The sequence below is a fragment of the Diabrotica virgifera genome, chromosome 1 (genome assembly GCF_917563875.1).
Source record: "Diabrotica virgifera virgifera chromosome 1, PGI_DIABVI_V3a".
Taxonomy (NCBI): domain Eukaryota; kingdom Metazoa; phylum Arthropoda; class Insecta; order Coleoptera; family Chrysomelidae; genus Diabrotica; species Diabrotica virgifera.
In genome coordinates, this window is record NC_065443.1 from 63,200,442 (window position 1) to 63,223,474 (window position 23,033).

The following is a 23,033-nucleotide window of genomic DNA, read 5'->3' on the forward strand; positions in this document are numbered from 1 at the left end:
ATGACTTCCATTGAGGGGCGATTCTGATAAACTTTTACATCACAACAATGGCAATTTTTTAAAGCTTGTTGAGCTCTTTGGAAAATTTGATTCTGTTCTACAAGAGCACATTAGGAGAACAACGAATGTTAATAACAAGCAACATCACTACTTGGGAAAACGTATTCAAAAAGAAATTAATCAACTCCTCCATGACCAAATCAAAAATAAAATTTTAAACTTTTTGAAATCGGCAAAGTATTATAGCATAATTTTACATTGTACACCTGATATTTCTGGGGTGGAGAACAGATGACTATTGTTGTAGGTTTTGTCATTTAGGTTCCTGTTCACAAAATGTTAAAATCGCAGAACATTTTCTTGGATTTGTGCCTTTACTGTAAACCACTGGCTTGGGACTTACAGAAGTTATCTTGCAAGAACTGAATGAACTGAGAAAACCTTTGTAAGATATGAGAGGACAAGGGTATGATCATGGGACAAACATGAAAGTGAAAAACTTTTTGTCCCATTTTCTAGCCATTCACCCAACTTAGTCATGAACGATGCTGCTAAAGCCGCACAGTTTGCAGTTTCTTTCTTTTACTTGTTTAGTAACAAAAATTTGCAACTTTTTCTCAGCATCTAATTATCGTCGGGCTATACTGAAAAATCATATTTATAGCATAACATTAAAATTTTGTCCGCAACTAGATGGGAACTAGATGAGAATTGATGCAATTATTCCGATCAGATACCAAATTGAAGAAATCTACGATGCTGTTGTAGAAATCACTGTCAAAAAAACAACGCTAAAATGGTTTAAAATAAAATCCGTGATTTTACTTTTCTCTGCTCTGTGGTAATATGGCACGACGTTTTACTTAACATCAACGTAGTCAGCAAATTCCTGCAGAGTATTGATATGGGAGAATGTATCAAGCTGTGAGTTTATTAGGAAAAACGGAAATCCATTTTAAGTCTCTCAGAAGTGATTTAAAATTCCAGAGCTATTTGACAGACGCAAGAAAGACGCATGATTTATCAGATAAATGTTTTAAACTGGGTGATGCTTCAACTTTTGATGAGTCAAAAGATCTAAATTATGCTGACCTAAAAGATGAACTCAAAGTACTTTCCACGATTGTGAAACCCAAGAGTACACCTCTAGAGACCCTGAGAATGATTAGAGAGTATGATTTTGATTTCGCACCCAACGTTAGTGTTGCTTTGAGGATTTTATTAACCCTAGCAGTGACAGTGGCCTCTAGAGAAAAAAGCTTTTTCTCTCTCTCACTAATAAAAAATTACTTAAGATCAACTATGTCACAGGAACATTTGAGTGCTCTAGCGGCAATCTCTATTGAACATGAAATAGCCGAGTCCTTGGATCTTGGAGAATTATTAAAAGACTTTTCCCGTGCCAAAGATAAGAAGAGTGCTACTTACTTAAAAATGTAAGTGTGTAATTATGGATCTGTACAGTGAGTTTTTGCAAATATATGTGTTTTAAGTTTTTATTGTTCAATTAAAGTAGAAAATGCCATATTAAATAATTTAGCACAAAGCACACATGAATAAAAATAAAACCTTGACGATGGCTGAAGTAACGTGGTGAGCCATTGGTCTACTAAGGAGGGGGGCGGCTGTCGCCGATCTGGCCTAGGGCGGCAAAATCCCTAGGGCCGGGCTTGCATCCCTGCCATTTCGTTCGTTGCAATTTGTGACTGCACGCCGGGGTTTGTCCTAGTTGGATCAGACAGAGCAGCATATGCGCCTCCTGATGAGAAACTAATGAGTTACGAAACCGGTAGAGATGCTTGCTGCACTCTCTGATTGAACTGGAATAATGATGCGGCTGTAGTTTCGTGTTGCAACGAAATTAAAAATGGTTATTCATTTTTGAAAAATAGACTTATTTCGGGATTTCTTTTCAAAATCTCCTATTCACGCAAAAATGAATTTATTCCAACCTTTACGTGCTCCCTGTATATGAAATAAAGCTACCAAAACCGAAATTCCGTATATAATTTATTATATCTAGATTGAAATTAATTTATATAAAAATATGTAGCACAAAACAGTATAAAATAAAAAAAATTGGCATTCGTGGTTTTAGCATCATAATAGAAATATACACATAACTACCTATAATCCCAGAACTCTTCTCCGTCTTCATCAATATCGGGATTCAAGCGCTTGTGACTTCTTGACCAAAGATTACCTCTATTATTACCTAACCATACATCATATCCAGCATCTGCTAAAACAAGACCTAAACCTTTCTCTGGTCCCCAAAGCACCCAATCTATAGAACTTCCACCAAGTCCATGCATTAGAAGAACTGCTGGTTTTTGGCTCTTACTTGTTGAGTGAGATTGATTTCGTCCACTTATGCGATGATGTTGCAAAACATAACCATCTTCTGTAGTAATCCAGTGATTTTCAATCGGATAATTTAAGTCTTTTAAAAGAGTGTGCTGGAATTAAATAAAATTGACGCTAATTTTAAGAACAAATTATTTAATAAGGTATGTGGCAAAAAATACATTAACAAAATCACGAAAGTTTATTCAAAAAATATTTTTTCTTCTCTTGGCTTAGACCATTGGTTATACAGACTAAACATATATGTCAAAATGTCATCTTGTATAAAAACATCACTCATACAACTTACGAAAATGACAATGGAAGGATCGATTGCAGCAATAATAACGGATGACGGAATCGCCAAAACTATAGAAATAGCAACTGGAGTACGACAAGGCGACTCTCTATCACGTCACTTTAATGTCGCTTAATGTCGTCACTTTAATGAAGGCTAATAAGACCTATAGAAATAAAAGGTTTGTACAATAAATATAACATCGACGTCGCAACTTGTGGCCTATGCTGATGACATAGTATTGATTAGCAGAAACCTAAACAGTTTTAAGGAAGAATTTGCGAAGTTGTGTCAGGAAGCATCCAAAAGGGGTTTAGCAATAAATCAAAATAAAACAATAATATGCTCAAGAATGTGACAAGGTTAATGTGACAAGGTTAAATATTGGTGAATATGGGTTTGAAAAGGTAGAGCACTTTAAATATCTTGGGGTCTCAGTTAATGGAACTCATGATAGCTACTTGGAAATACAAAAACTTGCTCAAAGATAAGAAGCGTATTTTGAACACCAAACTGAAAACTTCCAGAGCAGCAATTAGACAAGTAATCACACAAGATGCTGAAGTAATGTGTCTGATACAGAAAGATAACAAAAAATTGAGGATCCTAGAGAGAAAAATAATGCAGGCCCACTAAATGTAGGTAATAAGGAATTTAGAAAACTGATCAAACACGAAGTAAGAGAACTTTTAAAAGGAGAAGACCTCACCAGATTTATCAAGGAACATAAACTTAGATGGGTGGGTCATATAGAAAGGAGAAATCCAGAAGCCTTCATCAAGAAAATTATTAAATAGAGACCTGTATCAAGCAGACCACGAGGATGACCCAAGTGTTTTGAAAGCTGAGCTTGTACACGCTATCAAACTATAAATTTATTTAATGAAGAAACCGTAGACAATATTGCGAAGCTCTTTAAAATATCTACGATGCTGGCATGATTCCATATCATTGGCATTGGATTCGCTCTACATTTATTGCCCTACCCAAAACAATACGTGTAAACTTCTGCAAGGACTCTAATACCGCTGATTGAAATATTATAACGGGCAATAAGACTGAAATAAAGGGTAGAGTAGAAGAAGCCAGAAATGCTTTTTTAACCCTTATCCGGGCAAGGTGGGTCCAACGGGCTCGAGACGCCAATCCTTTTATCATAAACTGATAAAAAATTGTTTATTGAATTTTATGCATTACTGAATTTGTTTAGAAGTATGTTTCCTTCAACATAGTCATGAGCTATTCAAAATATTCATTATCATTTTTGAAATTATTGCGTCGAAAGGATTTTAGGCCCGTCGGACCCTACTTGTATTTATACCTAAAATCTAAATCTTTGTTACATAATCTTATGCGTTACAGGTCTAATCTGTCAGTCAGGTAATGTTTTTGTGGATTATCTAAACGACTTTTATGATTCCGGAAATCCAATAGTAAAGTCTAAACGTGTAACAAACACTGTAAACATCTGTTTGATGTGAACATCAAAGAGATGCTTACAATGGATGTTATATATATTTTAAATGAATTTTAAAAACTGATAATCATTGTTGGAATGCAATAATATTGTTAGGTAGGTACCTGTACATATTTTGAAATAAATAATGCATCTTCTATCAGTCGTTTGATATCGTGTTTGATACAGTGTCGACAACTAAGCTCCTAAAATTATATTGAATTAGAGTGAAAGTAGATAGTGCGAATAAAATGTCCCGAAAACTAATCTATGGTTTTTTATTTTTATTGTTTTTTTAACCTAATACTTAATAATAATTTAATTTGTCATATCAATTTGCTATTCTAGTTGGGAATAAGCTAATCTTGTGGCTTAGTCCCAGCTAAAATACACATATGTCCAAAAGTTTGGAATATTGGAATATTTGGTCTTTTTACTGATTTTTATATATAAACTTTTCTGAATAGTTAAACATCATTTTGTTTCAATTCTTAACAATACTAAATAAATCACAAAACCAGATAAACGATATGCAAAAAAAATATTTATTCTCTTGGAGTGAAAAACTTAGAAAATACCACTTATATTTAAAAATAAATTAGTAAAGAAAAAAATAATTTTCAATAAAACTAATAATTAGTATTTCCTCCATTGGCCTGTATGCATGCCTGTAGGCGATTTGGCATGCTTCCGATTAACTGGTCGAGCTGGGCTTGCGGAATTCTCTCCCATTCTTCACGAGCAGCATCTTTTAGTTCGCGAAGTGTAATAGGGGGGTTGTTTCGCTGTTTGATGTGTATCTTGAGAATGTCCCAAGCATGTTCAATAACGTTCATATCGGGGGAATTCGAGGGCCACTGTAATGTAGATATTCCTTCTTCTTCCAGAAAATTTTGTACTACTGCTGTTCGATGAGGAGGTGCGTTGTCATGCATAAATGCAAATTCATCACCTACTACCCCTCGGAGTAGACGTACGACAGGATTTAAAACTTCCTCGATGTACACAGCACCAGTGACACTTCTCTCCAGAACCAGCAGTGGCGTCCGTGTACCACTCATAATACCACCCCAAACCATAATACTGCCACCTTCAAACGGGACACGCGGTTGGGCTGTTTCTAGTCGGGCTTGTCGTCCTGGGGCCCTCCAAACCAGTGTTCTTCGCGAATCAAATACCAAGCCAATTTTTGACTCATCAGATAACATCACGTTATTCCAGTTAGAACCATGTTGCACCATTGTCTCTAGCCCATTGCAACCTTACTATTTTGTGTTGGTAGGTTAGTATAAGAACATATAAGGGCCTTCTACGATACAAATTTACCGCATTTAGTCGGCGTGTTATTGTTTGCCTTGAAATATTCAGTCCTTGCAGCCTAGAAATTTCTCTGGATATACCACTTGTGGATTCCAGACGATTTCTTCGAGCTATCAATGTTATCTGCCGATCTTGTGCTGCAGTTATACATCGACTTCTACCACTTCTGGGACGATCCTTGACGTCATTTGTCTCTTGGAATTTTTTTAAATTTTAGATACAGCACTCTGAGTAACATCAACAATATTCGCGATATCACTTTGACTAAAGCCCTGTTGTAACAAATCAATTACCCTAGATCTGTCAAAGTGAGATATCACGTTTCTAGACATTTTTAAACGGCTCAATTCAAATTTAAACACAGACTGAAATAATGTGAAAATACACTAATCAGAAATGTGACCAAAATGGGCCAAATGATACAAAAACTATTCAAAGTTTTTATCATTTTCATGTAAAAACGCTCTAAAATGAATATCAACAACAGTTTTGAAACCACGACAGACGTAGATATATTATTTGTACGTATTCCAAACTTTTGGACTTGTGTGTAGTAAATTGATATGACAAAGTATTATTTTTGTAAAAGTAAAATAATAATATTCTTCTGACTTATGCGTTTTATTCATTTTGTAAAGGTTGTTTTTGTCGATACTTTATACATGAACTGCTAATTACCATAATCTTTTCTCAGAAGGGTTTTTACACAATAATGAAAGGCAAAAATACCGTAATTTTTTCCAGGGTATGCGTAAACATCAACCCCTCTTTTCAAATAAAATGGCCTGGTAGATGTACAAAAGTTTTTATTTATTTATTAATTAAATCTTTATTTGGCTCCAAATCTTTATTACTTGTGAATAAATATTTTTTCTACAAAAGCTTTCTTGCATGTCATTATTTTGTGCAAATCCGTCAGATAGATCACACCCTCGAGGTAGACCGCATACTATAGTAGCACCTTTTTTTTAATCTAGATAATTTAAATTTAACTTTAATAAAAAATCAAAAAGAATATTAGAAATATATGGCTAAATATGAATAGTACATTCAAGAACAGTGGTGGGCCCAACGGAGCCGAGTTGCCCGATTATGTAAGTAAAATGTGTTACCCGGATAAGGGTTAAGACTTCGTAAGTTTGTGACTGATCGCAAGTTGGATTTCAACCTGAGACACAAGATGCTAAAGTGTTACGTTTGGCTTGTTTTCTTGTACGGAATGCAAGCATGGACGTTAAAGGCCAACTAAATTAAAAAAACTTGAAGTTTTTGATATGCGGTGTCTGCGCGCAATGGTTTAAATATCATGGACGCATAGAGTCATAAATGAGGAAGCGTTAAGGAGAATCCATGAAAGGGAATTTTTAACTGTGTAAAAAGTAAGAAGACTGTTTACTTAGGGCCAGTGGCGGCTCGTATAACTTTAGGAAGGTAGTGCCAGAATCCGGGCAGCTGCCTAAATTTTTAGTGACGGTTTCACGATACTGTCAAAAAGGATATAAAATAGAAATTAAAAAAAATAGGTGCAGATATTTTTATCTTATATTACTATTTTTGGGATGCCAAGAAATTGACCAAAATTTATCAAAACAGTTCCGTAAATTAAGTAATTAACAATAAAAAAACTCAACTTACCACCAGTATTTACTGCTGATGTACTTTTTTTTTCATCACTAGGTGGGGAATCTGCAAACAGACGTCGGAAGTAAACATTTCCAACAGTGCTGGGTTCCTGAGCTGAAACCTCATCAGTGTCACGTCGACCAGTTTGGCCCTAAATCGGACCTCCCTGCCCTCCGTAACTCCGATGTGGCCGGGACCAGCTAAACCCACCACTCTCATACTAGGGCATCAGGGTGGAATCGCCCGTTAGGGCATGATTTCTCCCCGATGTCCTTCGTTTGCCCGATTCTCAGTCGCTCGTCATCACGCATCAGCTTCCGTCTCTCGCACTCATCCGACCACCACGTCCTTTAATCCTATGCTGTCAATCTGTCATTCTTCCTACCACTGCTGATGTACTAAGTTTGTTGTTACGATTTGGTCTCTAGAACCTATTTAGAAAATTATAAAAATAACACTCTTCTATTATTTACACACACGCACAAAGTTATTTAATATCACTGTTAAAGTTTACGATATGTGAAGTCCATCCTTCTTTCTTTTTTGGTGGCAAAGTTTTCAATGACTTTATTATTAAAATTGTCAATGCCATTTACAAAATGTCTTTCTGCAGGCAGCATACTTAAAGCATTTAGTCGTTCTTCCTTCATGGTATTTCTGAGGAATGTCTTAATTCGTTTTAGCATTGAAAAACAACGTTCTGCTTCAGATGTTGACATGGGAATGGTTATTAATATACTTAAAAGTTTAACAGTTTCTTCAAATGTACATTTTAAACCTTCATCATTTAATAAAACTGATAACGGAACAACCCCAGAGGTAGTACTTAATTCGTCTCGCTGATACAATACTTGTAATTAAGTTTTAAGCCGAGTTTTGTTTAAAAATAAAAATTGTGTGCATGTTTCATTAAGAAATGATTCGGCGAACTTATCCTTATAAGCGGAAAACTTATCTGACATAAATAAATGAGAAGCAACTAAATGTCCGGAGAAGGTAAACCTTGTTTTTATTCGCAACAAAACTGCATCGCATACAGTGGCGTAACTAGTCTGACTGCGCCCCAATGCACGTATTTCCTGAAGCTCCTATTCGTAGACAAAGTTTTCAGAATATCACTTTTTGCGCCCCCCCCCAAGGCCTGCGCCCCAATGCACCGCATTGGTTGCATTGGCGTTAGTTACGCCACTGATCGCATATCTCGTCACCTCCAAACAAAACGCATTAAGAACAGTTTATTAGTTTGTTCGCAACCACACAACCAGCTAGAACAGTTTATTACTTTGTTCGCAACCACACAACCAGTTATTTTTATCATAAATAGTTTTATTAAACTTACAACAGCGAAGGTTTTATCCATTTCCACTTTGTTTTTCAATTTTTAAATAGGGTAAAGGCCGACCGAATTCTTTATTTTGAAGTTTTTTTTCTAACGAAAAACCACCAAAAGAGTTTTTTAATATACTAATTTAATTCATTGTCAATAAATAAATTAAACGTAGAAAATAATCAAAATATTATTTATATACCTACGACACCCACGACCACGACGCACTAATAATTACAAATTAAAAAATATAGTAGAGTACAAACACAAATATACAATACAGTAGTAGATAATAAACACAATAGCGTCAAGCGAACGCGTAAAGAAACTAGAAATAGACCTAAAACATTGTATCTTAAGATCTACTTTTCGAGATTTCGAGCCTGGCACGGAGAGTCCAATTTAAACGTATATTAAAAGTGCAATACCGCTCTATCTCTGTCACTTACATAGGATGCTCATACAATCTTTCTCTTTTCTGGCGTGCCACTATACCTTTCGGCACCGGGATTTTCATGATCTTCATCCCTTATTCGGTCAGCTGTGGGCGGTCAGAGTCGGTGGTTAGATGTGCATTGCGCTACACAGAAATAATCACAAAAAAAATTAACAGGCATTAAGATGTTTTAAGATAAAAAATATGTTTCTGCATAGTTAGCAAGGTAGTGCCATGGCTCTATGGCACTACCTCACGGGCCGCCACTGCTTAGGGCACATATTACGAAGACAACACTACACTTTTCAGCAACTGATACACGAAGGAAAGATAGAGGGTAAGAGAGATCTATGACGTAAAATATGTCATGGATGCGTAATATTGGCCAATGGGCAGGAATTTGGAGCTATGAAATGCTTCACAGTGCTGTTATAAATAGAATAATTTAATCATGTTTATCTAATATCTCACCTGACAAGAGAATGTACAGTAGACACCTGCACAGAAATGCACTGCAAATTAAGAAAAAGAAGTACAGTAGTGTACCTACTGTAGTTTTGTTAAGCAATCATTGATTTTAGTATTATAAATAACACTTTTGTGATGAACTTGAATGAATCAAAGAAGTGAAAAAATTGTATGTCAAAGTGTGTAAAAGGTATTTATTCCTTAGCTAATAGACGTAGAGGCAGCGCTGAAAAATCTATTTGAATTTACTAAAGCTAGATTTTTCACAGTTTATTACTGTGAGTGTGTAGAGAAACATACTGCGGTCGGTCAAGCGAAACGTAGAACAGGGGTTACTGAGAGGGTATCAAAGTTGCTTTCCTACGAAGGTAATTATTTCCATTTACTAAGGCTGAAAATCAGTACACACATTCTAAATTAAATATAAATAAAAGTTATTATAGTCGGTCAGCTGTATGACGGGACAGAGCCGGTCGGTCGGCCCCAATAGTCGATTGAGGAAATGAAGCATTTTGGCTCGCAATTTTTTCGCTCAGCATGGATTTATTTAAAATTTTCACAGAAGGTAGGGAATAGTCCAATGATCATTTTCTATATCATGCTGCTATCATACGGTAAAACCTTGGGGTGGTTGCCACCCCATCTCGGGGGTGGGAATTTTTTATTACATTTTAACCATGCAATTCGATGAAAAAAGTGATTCTAAGAAAAAACTATTTTTTACATTTTCTTCATAAAACTAATATTTTTCGAGTTATTCGCGCTTGAAAATAACAGTTTTTCGACGAAAAAATCGACTTTTTTAGAGGGTTTTTTTGAGAATACCTCGAAAAATATTCTATATATTTTTGTCGATAAAAAGTTTCTTCAAAAATGATTTTGTACGATTTTTAAAGAGCTATAAGACTGTGTAAATTAAATTCCGTAAGATCCCTTAGTTTTTAATTGGGGCGGGTTTAAAGGGCTCGAATGAGGGGGTGTTTGCTGGTAAATAGAGGTTTTAAACAGCTATATCTGGCTAACTATTTACTGTAATGAAAATCTATGTACACGGTAATTTTAGTTATTAAAAAAGCTAAAATTTAGTAGTTTATATTTTTTTTCGTATCTTCAGTATTTTCGGAGATATTTTGAAGTAAAAGGTGAAAAATATCAAATTGCGAAAAATCAATTTTTCTTTAAACTCCAATTTTTCCAAAATTAGGCATTTTAAATAGGTCAAACTCCTTGAGTGTGTTGATAATATAAATATAAAGGAACTACAGAAAGGTGAAGACCAATTTTGAATTAGGAAGGTAGTTCGGGGGTTGTTTCCACTGATTTTTTCGTAGAGAAAAGCAGGTACCGACATTTTTTTGATTATATGTCGCTTAATTTTCATGATAGAAACTTTTATTATTTTTTTTGAAAGGTCTAATTGTATACTTGAAAAAATATTATTTAAGTTTTCCTCGAAAAATTCAAATTTTTCCCATTATTTGGCTTTGAATATTTAAAATTATGCATTTGACGAAAAAAGCTAACCTTTAACATGCCGTATCTCGGTTTGTATTGATCTTAAAGATATTGTAGGAAGAGAATTTGGTTTATGTTACTAAAAGGTACAATTTTGGTATCTACAGTTTTTTTGATTAAATGCATATTTTTCGAGATATTCTCAAAAAACCCTCTAAAAAAGTCGATTTTTTCGTCGAAAAACTGTTATTTTCAAGCGCGAATAACTCGAAAAATATTAGTTTTACGAAGAAATTGTAAAAAACATTTTTTTCTTAGAATCACTTTTTCCATCGAATTAGATAGTTAATATGTAACAAAAAATGCAACCACCCCCAAGGTTTTAGCGCATGATAGCGGCATGATATATAAATGATCCTTGGATCATTCTTTACCTTCTGTGAAAATTTTAAGTAAATCCATGCTGGAAGAAAAAATTGCAAGCCAAAATGCTTCATTTCCTCAGTCGACTATTGGGGCCGACCGACCGGCTCGGTCCCGTCATATAGCTGACCGACTATAATAACTTTTATTTATATTTAATTTAGAATGTGTGTACTGATTTTCAGCCTTAGTAAATGGAAATAATTACCTTCATAGGAAAGCAACTTTGATACCCTCTCAGTAACCCCTGTTCTACGTTTCGCTTGACCGACCGCAGTATGTTTCTCTACACACTCACAGTAATCAACTGTGAAAAATCTAGCTTTAGTAAATTCAAATAGATTTTTCAGCGCTGCCTCTTGGTCTATAAGCGCTTTCGACAAAATTTTCATCATGCTAATGCTACAATCAAATAGTAATCTTATAAAAACGAATGTCCAAGTATAAAAAATGTCATTAGACATGAATTAGTAATGAACGTCATTAGAAGTTAAAAATACCACTACTTGAGGTTATGTGCATGAGCATCTTAATAATGTCTGGTTGTATTAAAATTTTTTGTTTAATCAAGTGTGCACTATAGTTGTCTTCCACACAGCCCCCAACTTAAAGATCCAGCTCTGTCAGTCAGCTGTGAAGCCAGGCCATGAAAAAAAATGTGCTTAAGTGTATTTGTAATGTTTTTGTGGCAATTTTTTCCTGTTTTTTTTTTTCTGTTGGGGGTTGTACGGAAGACAACTACAGTGCATAAGATTGATGATTAAATAAAAATATTGTCATACAGCCAGATACTATTAAGATGCTCATGCACATAACCTTAAATACTAGTACTTTTCCCATTTTACCTTCTACTATTTTTTTATAACGTAAGTTAAAAAAATTTTATACCTGGACTTTCTTTTTTTGTAAGATTACTCTTAATCCTTGAAAAGTATATGTAAAAAATTGCAAACAAACTAGTCTATAACTGCTTATTTTCTATTAAAACCATTACATTACTTACAATATTAAAAGTATCCTGTGAAAGACCTTTTAGATCTTTAAAGTTATCTTTCCAGTTCTCTGGCAAGTAATATGCCAAATCAAATCTTTGAGAAAAGACACTGCTAAATAAACTAAGAAATATTGCTTTAAAAAGATGCATTGTAGCAAAAAGTAAAACTGATCACTATAATTGGTTTTATGACAATAAAACTGATTATTTAGTATTGGTACGTGCAAGTTATATCTAAGATATTAAAGAAATAAAAACTATTATTAACACTTAATCCCCACTTTAAATAAACAATCAATTGCACCATTCATAATGTATTTGAAGTAGATAGAATGTTTATAAAAACATGGATTTTAGTCTATTTTTTATTTATATATCTATGTTAAAATGTTCACTCATAATATCAGTAGATAGGAACTTTTAACACAATATGTAATTTTTTATATTTCTGCTAAAGTGTTAAAATAAATCTGTTGTGATACGAAACAGTTATTTAGACTTTAAATTAAAGTTATTAATTATAATATAACAAACTAATTAATAGTGTTTTTAAGGAGAAATCTGCGCCTCCTAACTGTCGAAGTGGGCACAATTTCTTCATACGCGAAATTTACAAACTATTGTAGTTTAAGTGCGGTAAATTAAAAACTCACTAAGTGCTTAACTACTACTTGGACAGAAACTTCTTTTTGTTTACCACTCGATTCAGGTCGGTAAGTGATTATTTTAAATAATATAATTTAAGAATTACATTTATCGAAAATGTTGATTAAAGTTAAATTCAAAACAAATACAGGTTAACCGTGTTTGGATAAAGAATAAAATATAAATATGGCTGCAGGAGGAATGCAACCGACTACAATAAACGAAGCGTTTTTAATGCAACAAAATAATAACTTATTTCAAGAAAATTGCCAACGTTCCCAAAACGAACAATTATTATACAGTGCGTCCATAAAGTAACGCATAAATTCGTTATTTCGTAAACCAGCGACTTTAAGAAAAAATCCAGAATCAGGTCGATTTTTATTTTTAAATTACGATTTTTTGGCATATATATCATACTAGTGACGTCATCCATCTGGGCGTGATGACGTAGTCGATGATTTTTTTTAAATGGGAATAGGGGTCATGTGATAGCTCATTTAAAAGGGTATTCAATTCTCTATCCAAAATATAAACATTAACATAATAATTGATGGATTCGACCGTTACTTGATGGAAGTTCATTTTATCTAACAATAAAAAACTGAAAACGTTTGTTTTCTATACTTCCACAAAATTTATTATATCTAAGTGACTACAGCTGTTTCGGCGGAGTGCCTTTCTCAAGTAATATAGTTTACAATGTGTTTGCCTTTTTAATCTTCAACTGAAGAGGTTGAGGAGTGGGAAGCTGTTTGTCTCGAGTTGGTCATTCAGAATTATATCTGTATTTTTCAGTTTATTAATTTCCATAGATTCTAAAAAAGATAGCTTAAGGCCTTTATTTTGAATATGTAGAATTTTAAACTCTTCATTGAAAGAATGATTATGATCTAGAAGGTGAAGTGCGTATGTAGAAGTGTCTGTTTTTCTATTGTTGAATGCCCTTTTGTGTTCTGCTATCCGTTTGTCAAAAGTTCTGCCAGTTTGACCGATGTACGTTTTCGGACAGTCACCACAAGTTAGTTTGTACACACCACTCTGTAGTTGCTTTCTCTTTCGGCTTTTATTGTTCTTAATATATTTGCTTAAGTTGTTGTTAGTTCTGAAAGCTGGTGTTATTCCTTTCTTTTTTATGTATCTGGCTATTGTTGTTGTTATCTTGCCAGTATATGTGAGAGAGCAGAAGGTACTGGGTTCTTTCTGTGGTGGTGGATACACTAATTTCAGGGCTTTCTTATGGAGTTTTTGGTTTAAAATTTTGTTAACTGTTTGTTCGTTATAGCCGTTGTTTACTGCTATTTGTTTAATGATGTTTAGTTCTATTTCGAAGTTATTTTTTGTCATGGGAATTCCTGTCAGTCTATGTATCATGCTATGGTAGGCTGCTAATTTGTGTTGTGTAGGATGGGATGATGAATTGTGTATAGTTGTGTCAGTATGGGTAGGTTTATGATATATGGAGAACTCATGTTTGTTGTGTAGTCTGGAAATCGTTACATCTAGAAAGTTTATAGAGTTATTCTGTTCTGTTTCTACTGTAAACTCAATATTATTATGAAGTGAATTAATATATGATAGAAATTGGTCAAGTTGTCTGTTAGTTCCTGTAAAGCATACTAGTATATCATCCACGTATCTCCACCAATATAAGAACTGTTTAAATACGGGATGTTTAGAAATTGTTGTTTCAAGTTGGTTCATAAATATATCTGATAGCAATGGGCTTAGAGGATTACCCATAATAAGTCCTGCACTGTTGTTTGTGTATATTTGATTATTGAATTCAAAATAGTCTTGATTTATGCAAATTTCAAGAAGGTGTAAAATTTCAGATGCAATGATCGGATTTGTACTATTATGGTCTAAAAGATTCTTAACTAAAACAAAAGTTTCTGTAGGAGGAACACTAGGAAAAAGATTTTTTACGTCAAATGAAATTAGTCTGGAGTTTTTGGGCAATTGAAAATGTTGTATTTTATTAACTAGTTCTAGTGTATTTTTTACGGTGAATACTGGGTACTATTATGAACCCACAACCTCCTAAATTATACTCTTTTATTAAACTACACAAACCTGACCACCCAATAAGACCTGTAGTTTCTTTTTATACAGCTCCGTCATATAAAATTTCAAAAAAACTGTCAGATATTATTACAGAATACACTAAATTTTCACCTAAATTCACCGTAAAAAATACACTAGAACTAGTTAATAAAATACAACATTTTCAATTGCCCAAAAACTCCAGACTAATTTCATTTGACGTAAAAAATCTTTTTCCTAGTGTTCCTCCTACAGAAACTTTTGTTTTAGTTAAGAATCTTTTAGACCATAATAGTACAAATCCGATCATTGCATCTGAAATTTTACACCTTCTTGAAATTTGCATAAATCAAGACTATTTTGAATTCAATAATCAAATATACACAAACAACAGTGCAGGACTTATTATGGGTAATCCTCTAAGCCCATTGCTATCAGATATATTTATGAACCAACTTGAAACAACAATTTCTAAACATCCCGTATTTAAACAGTTCTTATATTGGTGGAGATACGTGGATGATATACTAGTATGCTTTACAGGAACTAACAGACAACTTGACCAATTTCTATCATATATTAATTCACTTCATAATAATATTGAGTTTACAGTAGAAACAGAACAGAATAACTCTATAAACTTTCTAGATGTAACGATTTCCAGACTACACAACAAACATGAGTTCTCCATATATCATAAACCTACCCATACTGACACAACTATACACAATTCATCATCCCATCCTACACAACACAAATTAGCAGCTTACCATAGCATGATACATAGACTGACAGAAATTCCCATGACAAAAAATAACTTCGAAATAGAACTAAACATCATTAAACAAATAGCAGTAAACAACGGGTATAACGAACAAACAGTTAACAAAATTTTAAACCAAAAACTCCATAAGAAAGCCCTGAAATTAGTGTATCCACCACCACAGAAAGAACCCAGTACCTTCTGCTCTCTCACATATACTGGCAAGATAACAACAACAATAGCCAGATACATAAAAAAGAAAGGAATAACACCAGCTTTCAGAACTAACAACAACTTAAGCAAATATATTAAGAACAATAAAAGCCGAAAGAGAAAGCAACTACAGAGTGGTGTGTACAAACTAACTTGTGGTGACTGTCCGAAAACGTACATCGGTCAAACTGGCAGAACTTTTGACAAACGGATAGCAGAACACAAAAGGGCATTCAACAATAGAAAAACAGACACTTCTACATACGCACTTCACCTTCTAGATCATAATCATTCTTTCAATGAAGAGTTTAAAATTCTACATATTCAAAATAAAGGCCTTAAGCTATCTTTTTTAGAATCTATGGAAATTAATAAACTGAAAAATACAGATATAATTCTGAATGACCAACTCGAGACAAACAGCTCCCCACTCCTCAACCTCTTCAGTTGAAGATTAAAAAGGCAAACACATTGTAAACTATATTATTTGAGAAAGGCACTCCGCCGAAACAGCTGTAGTCACTTAGATATAATAAATTTTGTGGAAGTATAGAAAACAAACGTTTTCAGTTTTTTATTGTTAGGTTAACATAATAATTATTTATACAGGGTGTTCAAAAAACATTTTTTAAATTAAAATAAGTGAGACAAAAAGAAGAATATATGTAATTTATTTAATTCAAAATACATTTTACTACTGTCAGTAAACAGCAAAAAAATTTATTTGTCAAATAAACATTGATTTTCGTTTAAACGAAATGTTTAAACTGCCAACAGACCGGTGGGTGGCAGCGTTAACATTGAATATAATCGAAAAACAATAGTTATTTGTCAAATAAACATTTTTTTCTGTTTTCTGACAATAGTAAAACGTATTTTGAATTAAATAAATTACATTCTTCTTTTTGTCTCAATTATTTTAATTAAAAAAATGTTTTTTTTTGAACACCTTGTATAAATAAATATGTTAATGTTTATATTAGTGAATAGAGAATTAAATACCCTTTCAAATGAGCTATCACATGACCCATATTCTCATTTAAAAAATCATCGCTTACGTCATCATGCCCAGATGGATGACGTCACTAGTATGATATATATGCCAAAAAGCGGAATTTAAAAATCAAAATCTACCTGTTTCGGGATTTTTCCTTTATATCTCCGGTTTACGAAATAATGAATTTATGCGTTACTTTATGGACGCACTGTATACAGAATGGGTAAAAGTCAGCAATAAAAAAGATCAACTACATAGTATGATCACGCAAATGCAAACACATATAAGTATGCTAGAAAATCAAATCAAACAGATTTGCAATCAATCAAATAATAACGCTAAAAATACTGAGGCAACGCCTCCTCCCAGGCAAGAATACGAGACTGATGAAGAGGAACTGGCTAAAGAAACAGAATGGGTAAGGGTAAGAAACAGGCAAAAAAAAAGGAAAATAATGAATACCTTATTTTCTCCACATACTACAAAAAATGAAGAAATAACTAATAGGCTTGAACCTAAACAAAAAAAAGTCCAACCTCCAGCACCAATAATAGTGGAAGGAATTAACGAATATAATAAATTTATCGAACTGCTCACAAAGGAAATAGGTATAAATAAATTCATAATCCAAATGGTAAATAAAGAGAACTTCCAAATTAAAGCCAGCGACGAGGATATGTATTGTGGCGTGACAAAAATACTAAGAGAGCAAACACCACACAGTTGGTTCACATACGAAGATGAAAGAACACGACCAATTAAGGTAATAGTCAAATATCTCCCGCATTCGTGCAAACCAGACAGCATAATTGAAAAATTGGTAAGAAGAGGTTTTAAAGCAGTGAATGCTATAAATAAAAGTAAGTGGCGTACCAAGGAATCACTTGACATGTTCATAGTGACTTTTGACAACAGCGAAGATATAAATAAAATACATAGTATACAGCATATACGTACTACAATGTAAAGTCGAAATCCAACCATTTAAATCCTCCAAATTAATATCTCAATGCAAAAATTGCCAGGCATATGGGCATACCCAAAAATTTTGCGCCAGACAAGCGAGATGTGTCAAATGCACAGGAAAGAATCATACTAAGGAGTGTACCAAACCAAAAGATGTCAAACCTAAATGCGTACACTGTGGACAAGAGCATCCAGCTAACGAGCGTGGCTGTAAAGTGGCCATTGAACTACAAAACATGAGGAATAGAGCAATAGATAAAAAAAGGGGGGTTAATAAACATCCTTCAGTAAGCAGACAAGTTAATGAAAATCGAACATTTGCCAATGCAGTAAACAACGAAAAGGAAAGTGGCAAAATGGAGGAACGAACTAGTAATATCGAACAAAGTCTGCAACTCATATTAGCGAAACTAGAAAATCAAGAACAAATCATAACAACACTGGATGAGAGGCTAAAAAGATTAGAATATAGTGCCAAAGGATCTATACCTAAATCGAAACAATATTAATTCAAATTCATGGTGACGTTTCAATTATTACTTTAATCATCGTCAGAATAATAAGTTTCTTGAGCAGATGCTTTAAAATAATTTTAAAGGAACAAACAATAATTAATGAAAACGTAAAAAATGACATTAACAATCATTGGGTTAAGTCAATAATTTCAAGCACGCCATGTCTTGTTGCGTGTTTACGGGTGGCTTCAAAAGAAATATGGATAATGCCTCCTTGATGCTGAGTTCCGTTGGAAAACTTGCATTACCAATGATTGAGAAGTCCTTACGACTAATAGGGTGGTCGGAATCAGTCATATGTTGGAATACCGCTGAATTTGGAACTGTTCTTGATCGTCTTCCTAAGTGAGGAGTGACACCTAAGTGTTCGCAACATCTGACATTAAAGTGACGTCGAGTCTTCCCGACGTACGTAGCTGCACAGCTACTACATTTGAATTAGTATATAATGTTAGATGCGAGATCACTAGGAATCATGTCTTTCACATGGAAACGAGATCCTATCCTTTCCAAAGTCGTGAAAGCAAATCTTAATTGTATAGAGGGAAATGCTTTTTTAATTGTTCTGCGGCTGTTGCGTCGGATTTGTAAGCTGTGGTAACCAGTATATGGAAGTTTGATATAGATCTTTTCTTTGATTCCTTCTACTTTGCTGTTTGGTTGGAATTTGGAAAGGACAGGATCTCGTTTCCATGTGAAAGACATGATTCCTAGTGATCTCGCATCTAACATTATATACCAATTCAAATGTAGTAGCTGTGGAGCTACGTACATCGGGAAGACTCGACGTCACTTTAATGTCAGATGTTGCGAACACTTAGGTGTCACTCCTCACTTAGGAAGACGATCAAGAACAGTTCCAAATTCAGCGGTATTCCAACATATGACTGATTCCGACCACCCTATTAGTCGTAAGGACTTCTCAATCATTGGTCATGCAAGTTCTCTAACGGAACTCAGCATCAAGGATGCATTATCCATATTTCTTTTGAAGCCACCCTTAAACACGCAACAAGACATGGCGTGTTTGAAATTATTGATTTAACCCAATGATTATCAATGTCATTTTTTATGTTTTCATTAATTATTGTTTGTTCCTATAAAATTATTTTAAAGCATCCGCTCAAGAAACTTATTATTCTGACGATGATTAAAGTAATAATTGAAACGTCACCATGAATTTTAATTTAGTCATGGGTTTTATCTTTAAGTTTACTATTAATTCAATTAAGGTACTAGTGCGGAACGCAAAAAACAGAAAAAGTGCAATTAACTGCAGTAATACTTAGAACTCTTAGATACCCACTGAGAGTGGCAGCAATCTATAGTCCTCCGAAACATGCAATAAGTAAGGAGGAATATATTGACCTCTTTAACGAGCTGGGAAATATATTTATAGTAGTAGGCGATTATAATGCTAAAAATACCCACTGGGGCTCAAGGTTAGCCACAAAAAAGGCAGAGAACTTTTAAAAGCTGTGAATGAATACGGAGCCATAACCTTATCAACAGGGAAGCCAACTTATTGGCCGACAGACCCCAACAAGATACCTGACCTAATTGATTTTTCATAACCAAAAATATATATCGCAAAACTACCTGCAAATAGACGAATGTCATAAATTATGTTCTGACCATACAGCAATAACACTAAGCGAAAACATAATATATAAAGAAAATATCCCTTCGCTAACTAATAAGTACACCGACTGGATAAGCTTCAGGCAAATGCTAGAAGAAAAAATTAATTTAAAACTTTCTCTTAGAACCGTAAAAGACATTGAAAAAGAAGTTGACCAATTCAATAAAGACATCCAAAGAATATCTTGGATACGCCTAAAAGGATGCAACTACCCGGCAGAAATTAGAACGCTGGTATACGAAAAACAGAAAGCAAGACGAAAATGGTTCCAAAGTAGAGCTCCTCAAGATAAAACAATTGTAAATAATCTCACCCAATAACTAAAAAGGGAGATAAAAGAATTTAAAGAAGAATCTATTAGAACATACTTAAACAACCTAACGAATGAAAGATCCACAGAATACTCACTATGGAAGGCAACCAAAGGATTAAAAAGACTAATGATGCAAATACCACCCATAAAAAAAGAAGACGGCACTTGGGCTAGAAGCAGCGAACAACAAGCAGAATGCTTTGCTACACATCTAGAAAAAATATTTCAACCGCATCAACAACAACAAGAAGAAGAAGCATTACAGAGCAACCATTTGCAAGAAGAAGAGAACATAATGCCAGTAACTGTAGAAGAAGTAATAAAAGAAATCAAGTATAATTTAAACCCTAGAAAAGCTCCTGGCTTTGATTTAATAACAGGACAAATATTAAAGCAGCTCCCAAGAAAAGCAATTGTCAAGTTGACCTATTTAATTAATGCTGCGATGAGATTAAAATATGTTCCTTCATTGTGGAAAATGGCGGAAATAGTAATGATACCAAAAACCAGGCAAACCACCACATATAACCTCTTCGTATAGACCAATATCACTGTTACCCACAATGTCTAAATTATTTGAAAAACTTCTCAGAAAATTGCAACCAATTATAGTAAACAAAAAAATTAATTCCAAATCACCAGTTTGGTTTTAGGCAGTCAACTATAGACCAACTCCACAGAGTCACCGATATTATAGAAAATGCACTAGAGGAAAGAAAAGTTTGTTCAGCTTTATTTTTAGATGTTGCCCAGGCATTTGACAGAGTTTGGCATGAAGGACTATTTCATAAATTAGAGATTATTCTTCCAAAATCATACACATACATAATTAAATCGTACTTAACTGATAGATATTTCAGAATCAAGCAAGATAAAGCTTATAATGAACTTAAAGAAATAAAAGCCGGAGTCCCCCAGGGTAGCGTATTGGGCCCGGTCCTATATCTCCTTTATACATGTGATCTACCAGAATTCGGTAACTACTGTTTAGCTACCTTTGCCGACGACACCGCTATATTAGCAGTAGGTAAAGATAACGTAGAAACAGCCAATAAACTACAAAATGCGATGACCAAATTCCAAAAATGGACTAAGACGTAGAAGATTACATTGAATGAAAGCAAATGTATGTGCTGTACGCACCAATAAAAATTAATGGACGAGACATTCCTTATGCCAACACAGCCAAATACCTGGACTTAACCCTAGACACGAAGCTTCGCTGGAAAGCCCATGTAAAGAAAAAGAAGGAAGAATTAAATATGAAATATAAAAAATTGTACTGGCTACTGGGAAGATACTCAGGGTTGTCAACGTATAACAAGATGCTAATCTACAAACAAGTTATAAAACCAGTATGGACGTATGGTATCCAACTATGGGGATGTACAAAAAAGACAAACTTGAAAATAATACAAACTTTTCAAAACAAAGTATTAAGGGGCATAGTTAACGCAACCTGGTACATCCGTAATGACGACCTCCACAAGGATCTACGAATGGAGCCCGTCGACAAAGAAATCCGTCGACAAACTGGTGTAGTGTGCGACAAAGCTAATAGCGGAGCATTGCACGACAACGTGTTGGTGTAGTGCGTGATAAAGTGAAAAGCAGAGCTTTGTGCGATAGTGCGCAAGCAAAAAGTGCGCCAGTAATAATAAAGACAACTAAGAAGACATCAAAGGGTGATTAAGTAGTTAGTAAGATAGGATAGATAAAAAGTTACTCATTGCTCAAAGACCAGATTGTAGCACTTAGCAAATAAAAAAATATATTTCTGCTCCAATTCACTGCAGCGTGAGTAAAAGGTTTCTAGATTACTATCAAGATTGAATTATTAAAAGTGAATTCAATCTTCGCCAAAGGATATAGTTCTAATTTAAGACAAAGTCTCCTTTTACCTAAATTCAACGATTCCAACAATACAATGTTCCAACTTTTTTATGCCCTGCGAAGAGTACGATTCTGAAAGCTCTGCAAAATAGCGGTTTGTTTCTTCAAGTATCTCTTCGTTCGAGCTGAATTTTTATTTACGAGCCATCCCTTTATATTTAGGAACACAGAATAATCGGAGGGGACCAAATCAGGAGAATAATCAGGATGAAAAAGCAATTCGAAGCTCAACTCATACATTTTTACTACTGTGATAAGTGATAACGCTCATGTCATTCGGTGTATTGTCATGGAGAAACAACAGTTTTTTCTTCTGCATATGGGGCCGTTTCTCATTGAGTTTCTGCTTCAGTTTGCCAATAATGCACAATAATATTGGCTATTGATAGTTTTACCTTTTTCAAGATATTCAATTAAAACTATGCCTTTGTAATACCAAAATACATACAGTGGCCATGACCTTTCCGACTAATTGATCGACTCTTGGCTACTTCGGAGCACTTTTGCCGGCTTCAGTAAAATTTCGTGCGATCATTCTCTCCCCCATTGTGTAGTGATGGATCCAAATTTCATTTCATCAACGGTTACCAATCGACGCCAAAATCAGATGGATTGCGCTTCATAAGAACACACTGTTGAGAAGTGGCCAAACGATCATGTTTTTGGCCAATGGTCAGCAAACTCGGCACGAGAAGGGGTGACATCTACCCCCAGGGAGAAATCGCAGATTGGCACCATGTTACTTTTGTTTCTTAAGGTGTCTTCTAACTACTCACCAAATTTGATGAAAATATATGGAGGTTCAAAGAAATCGGAGGAGAAAAGCTAGTGACTGCACTAAATCCATTGTTTTATTGATGATATTAAAGTTTGAGTGACAATAAAATTCAACAA

General features: G+C 34.3%; 1 protein-coding gene across 3 annotated transcripts in view; it reads right to left on the bottom strand.

Annotated features, from left to right (window-relative positions):
* Positions 1–12,365, bottom strand: part of LOC114329267 (lipase 1) — a 128,126-nt gene extending 115,761 nt beyond the window's left edge. For all 3 annotated transcript variants that reach the window (XM_050658775.1, XM_050658827.1, XM_050658708.1), the window contains exons 1-2: positions 12,156–12,365; positions 2,128–2,459 (exon numbers count right to left, since the gene is read on the bottom strand). In XM_050658775.1, the coding sequence (XP_050514732.1) occupies positions 2,128–2,459; positions 12,156–12,296 (473 nt within the window). In that variant the 5' untranslated portion in view covers positions 12,297–12,365. The remainder of the gene's footprint in view (positions 1–2,127; positions 2,460–12,155) is intronic.
* Between the last annotated feature and the right edge of the window lie 10,668 nt (positions 12,366–23,033).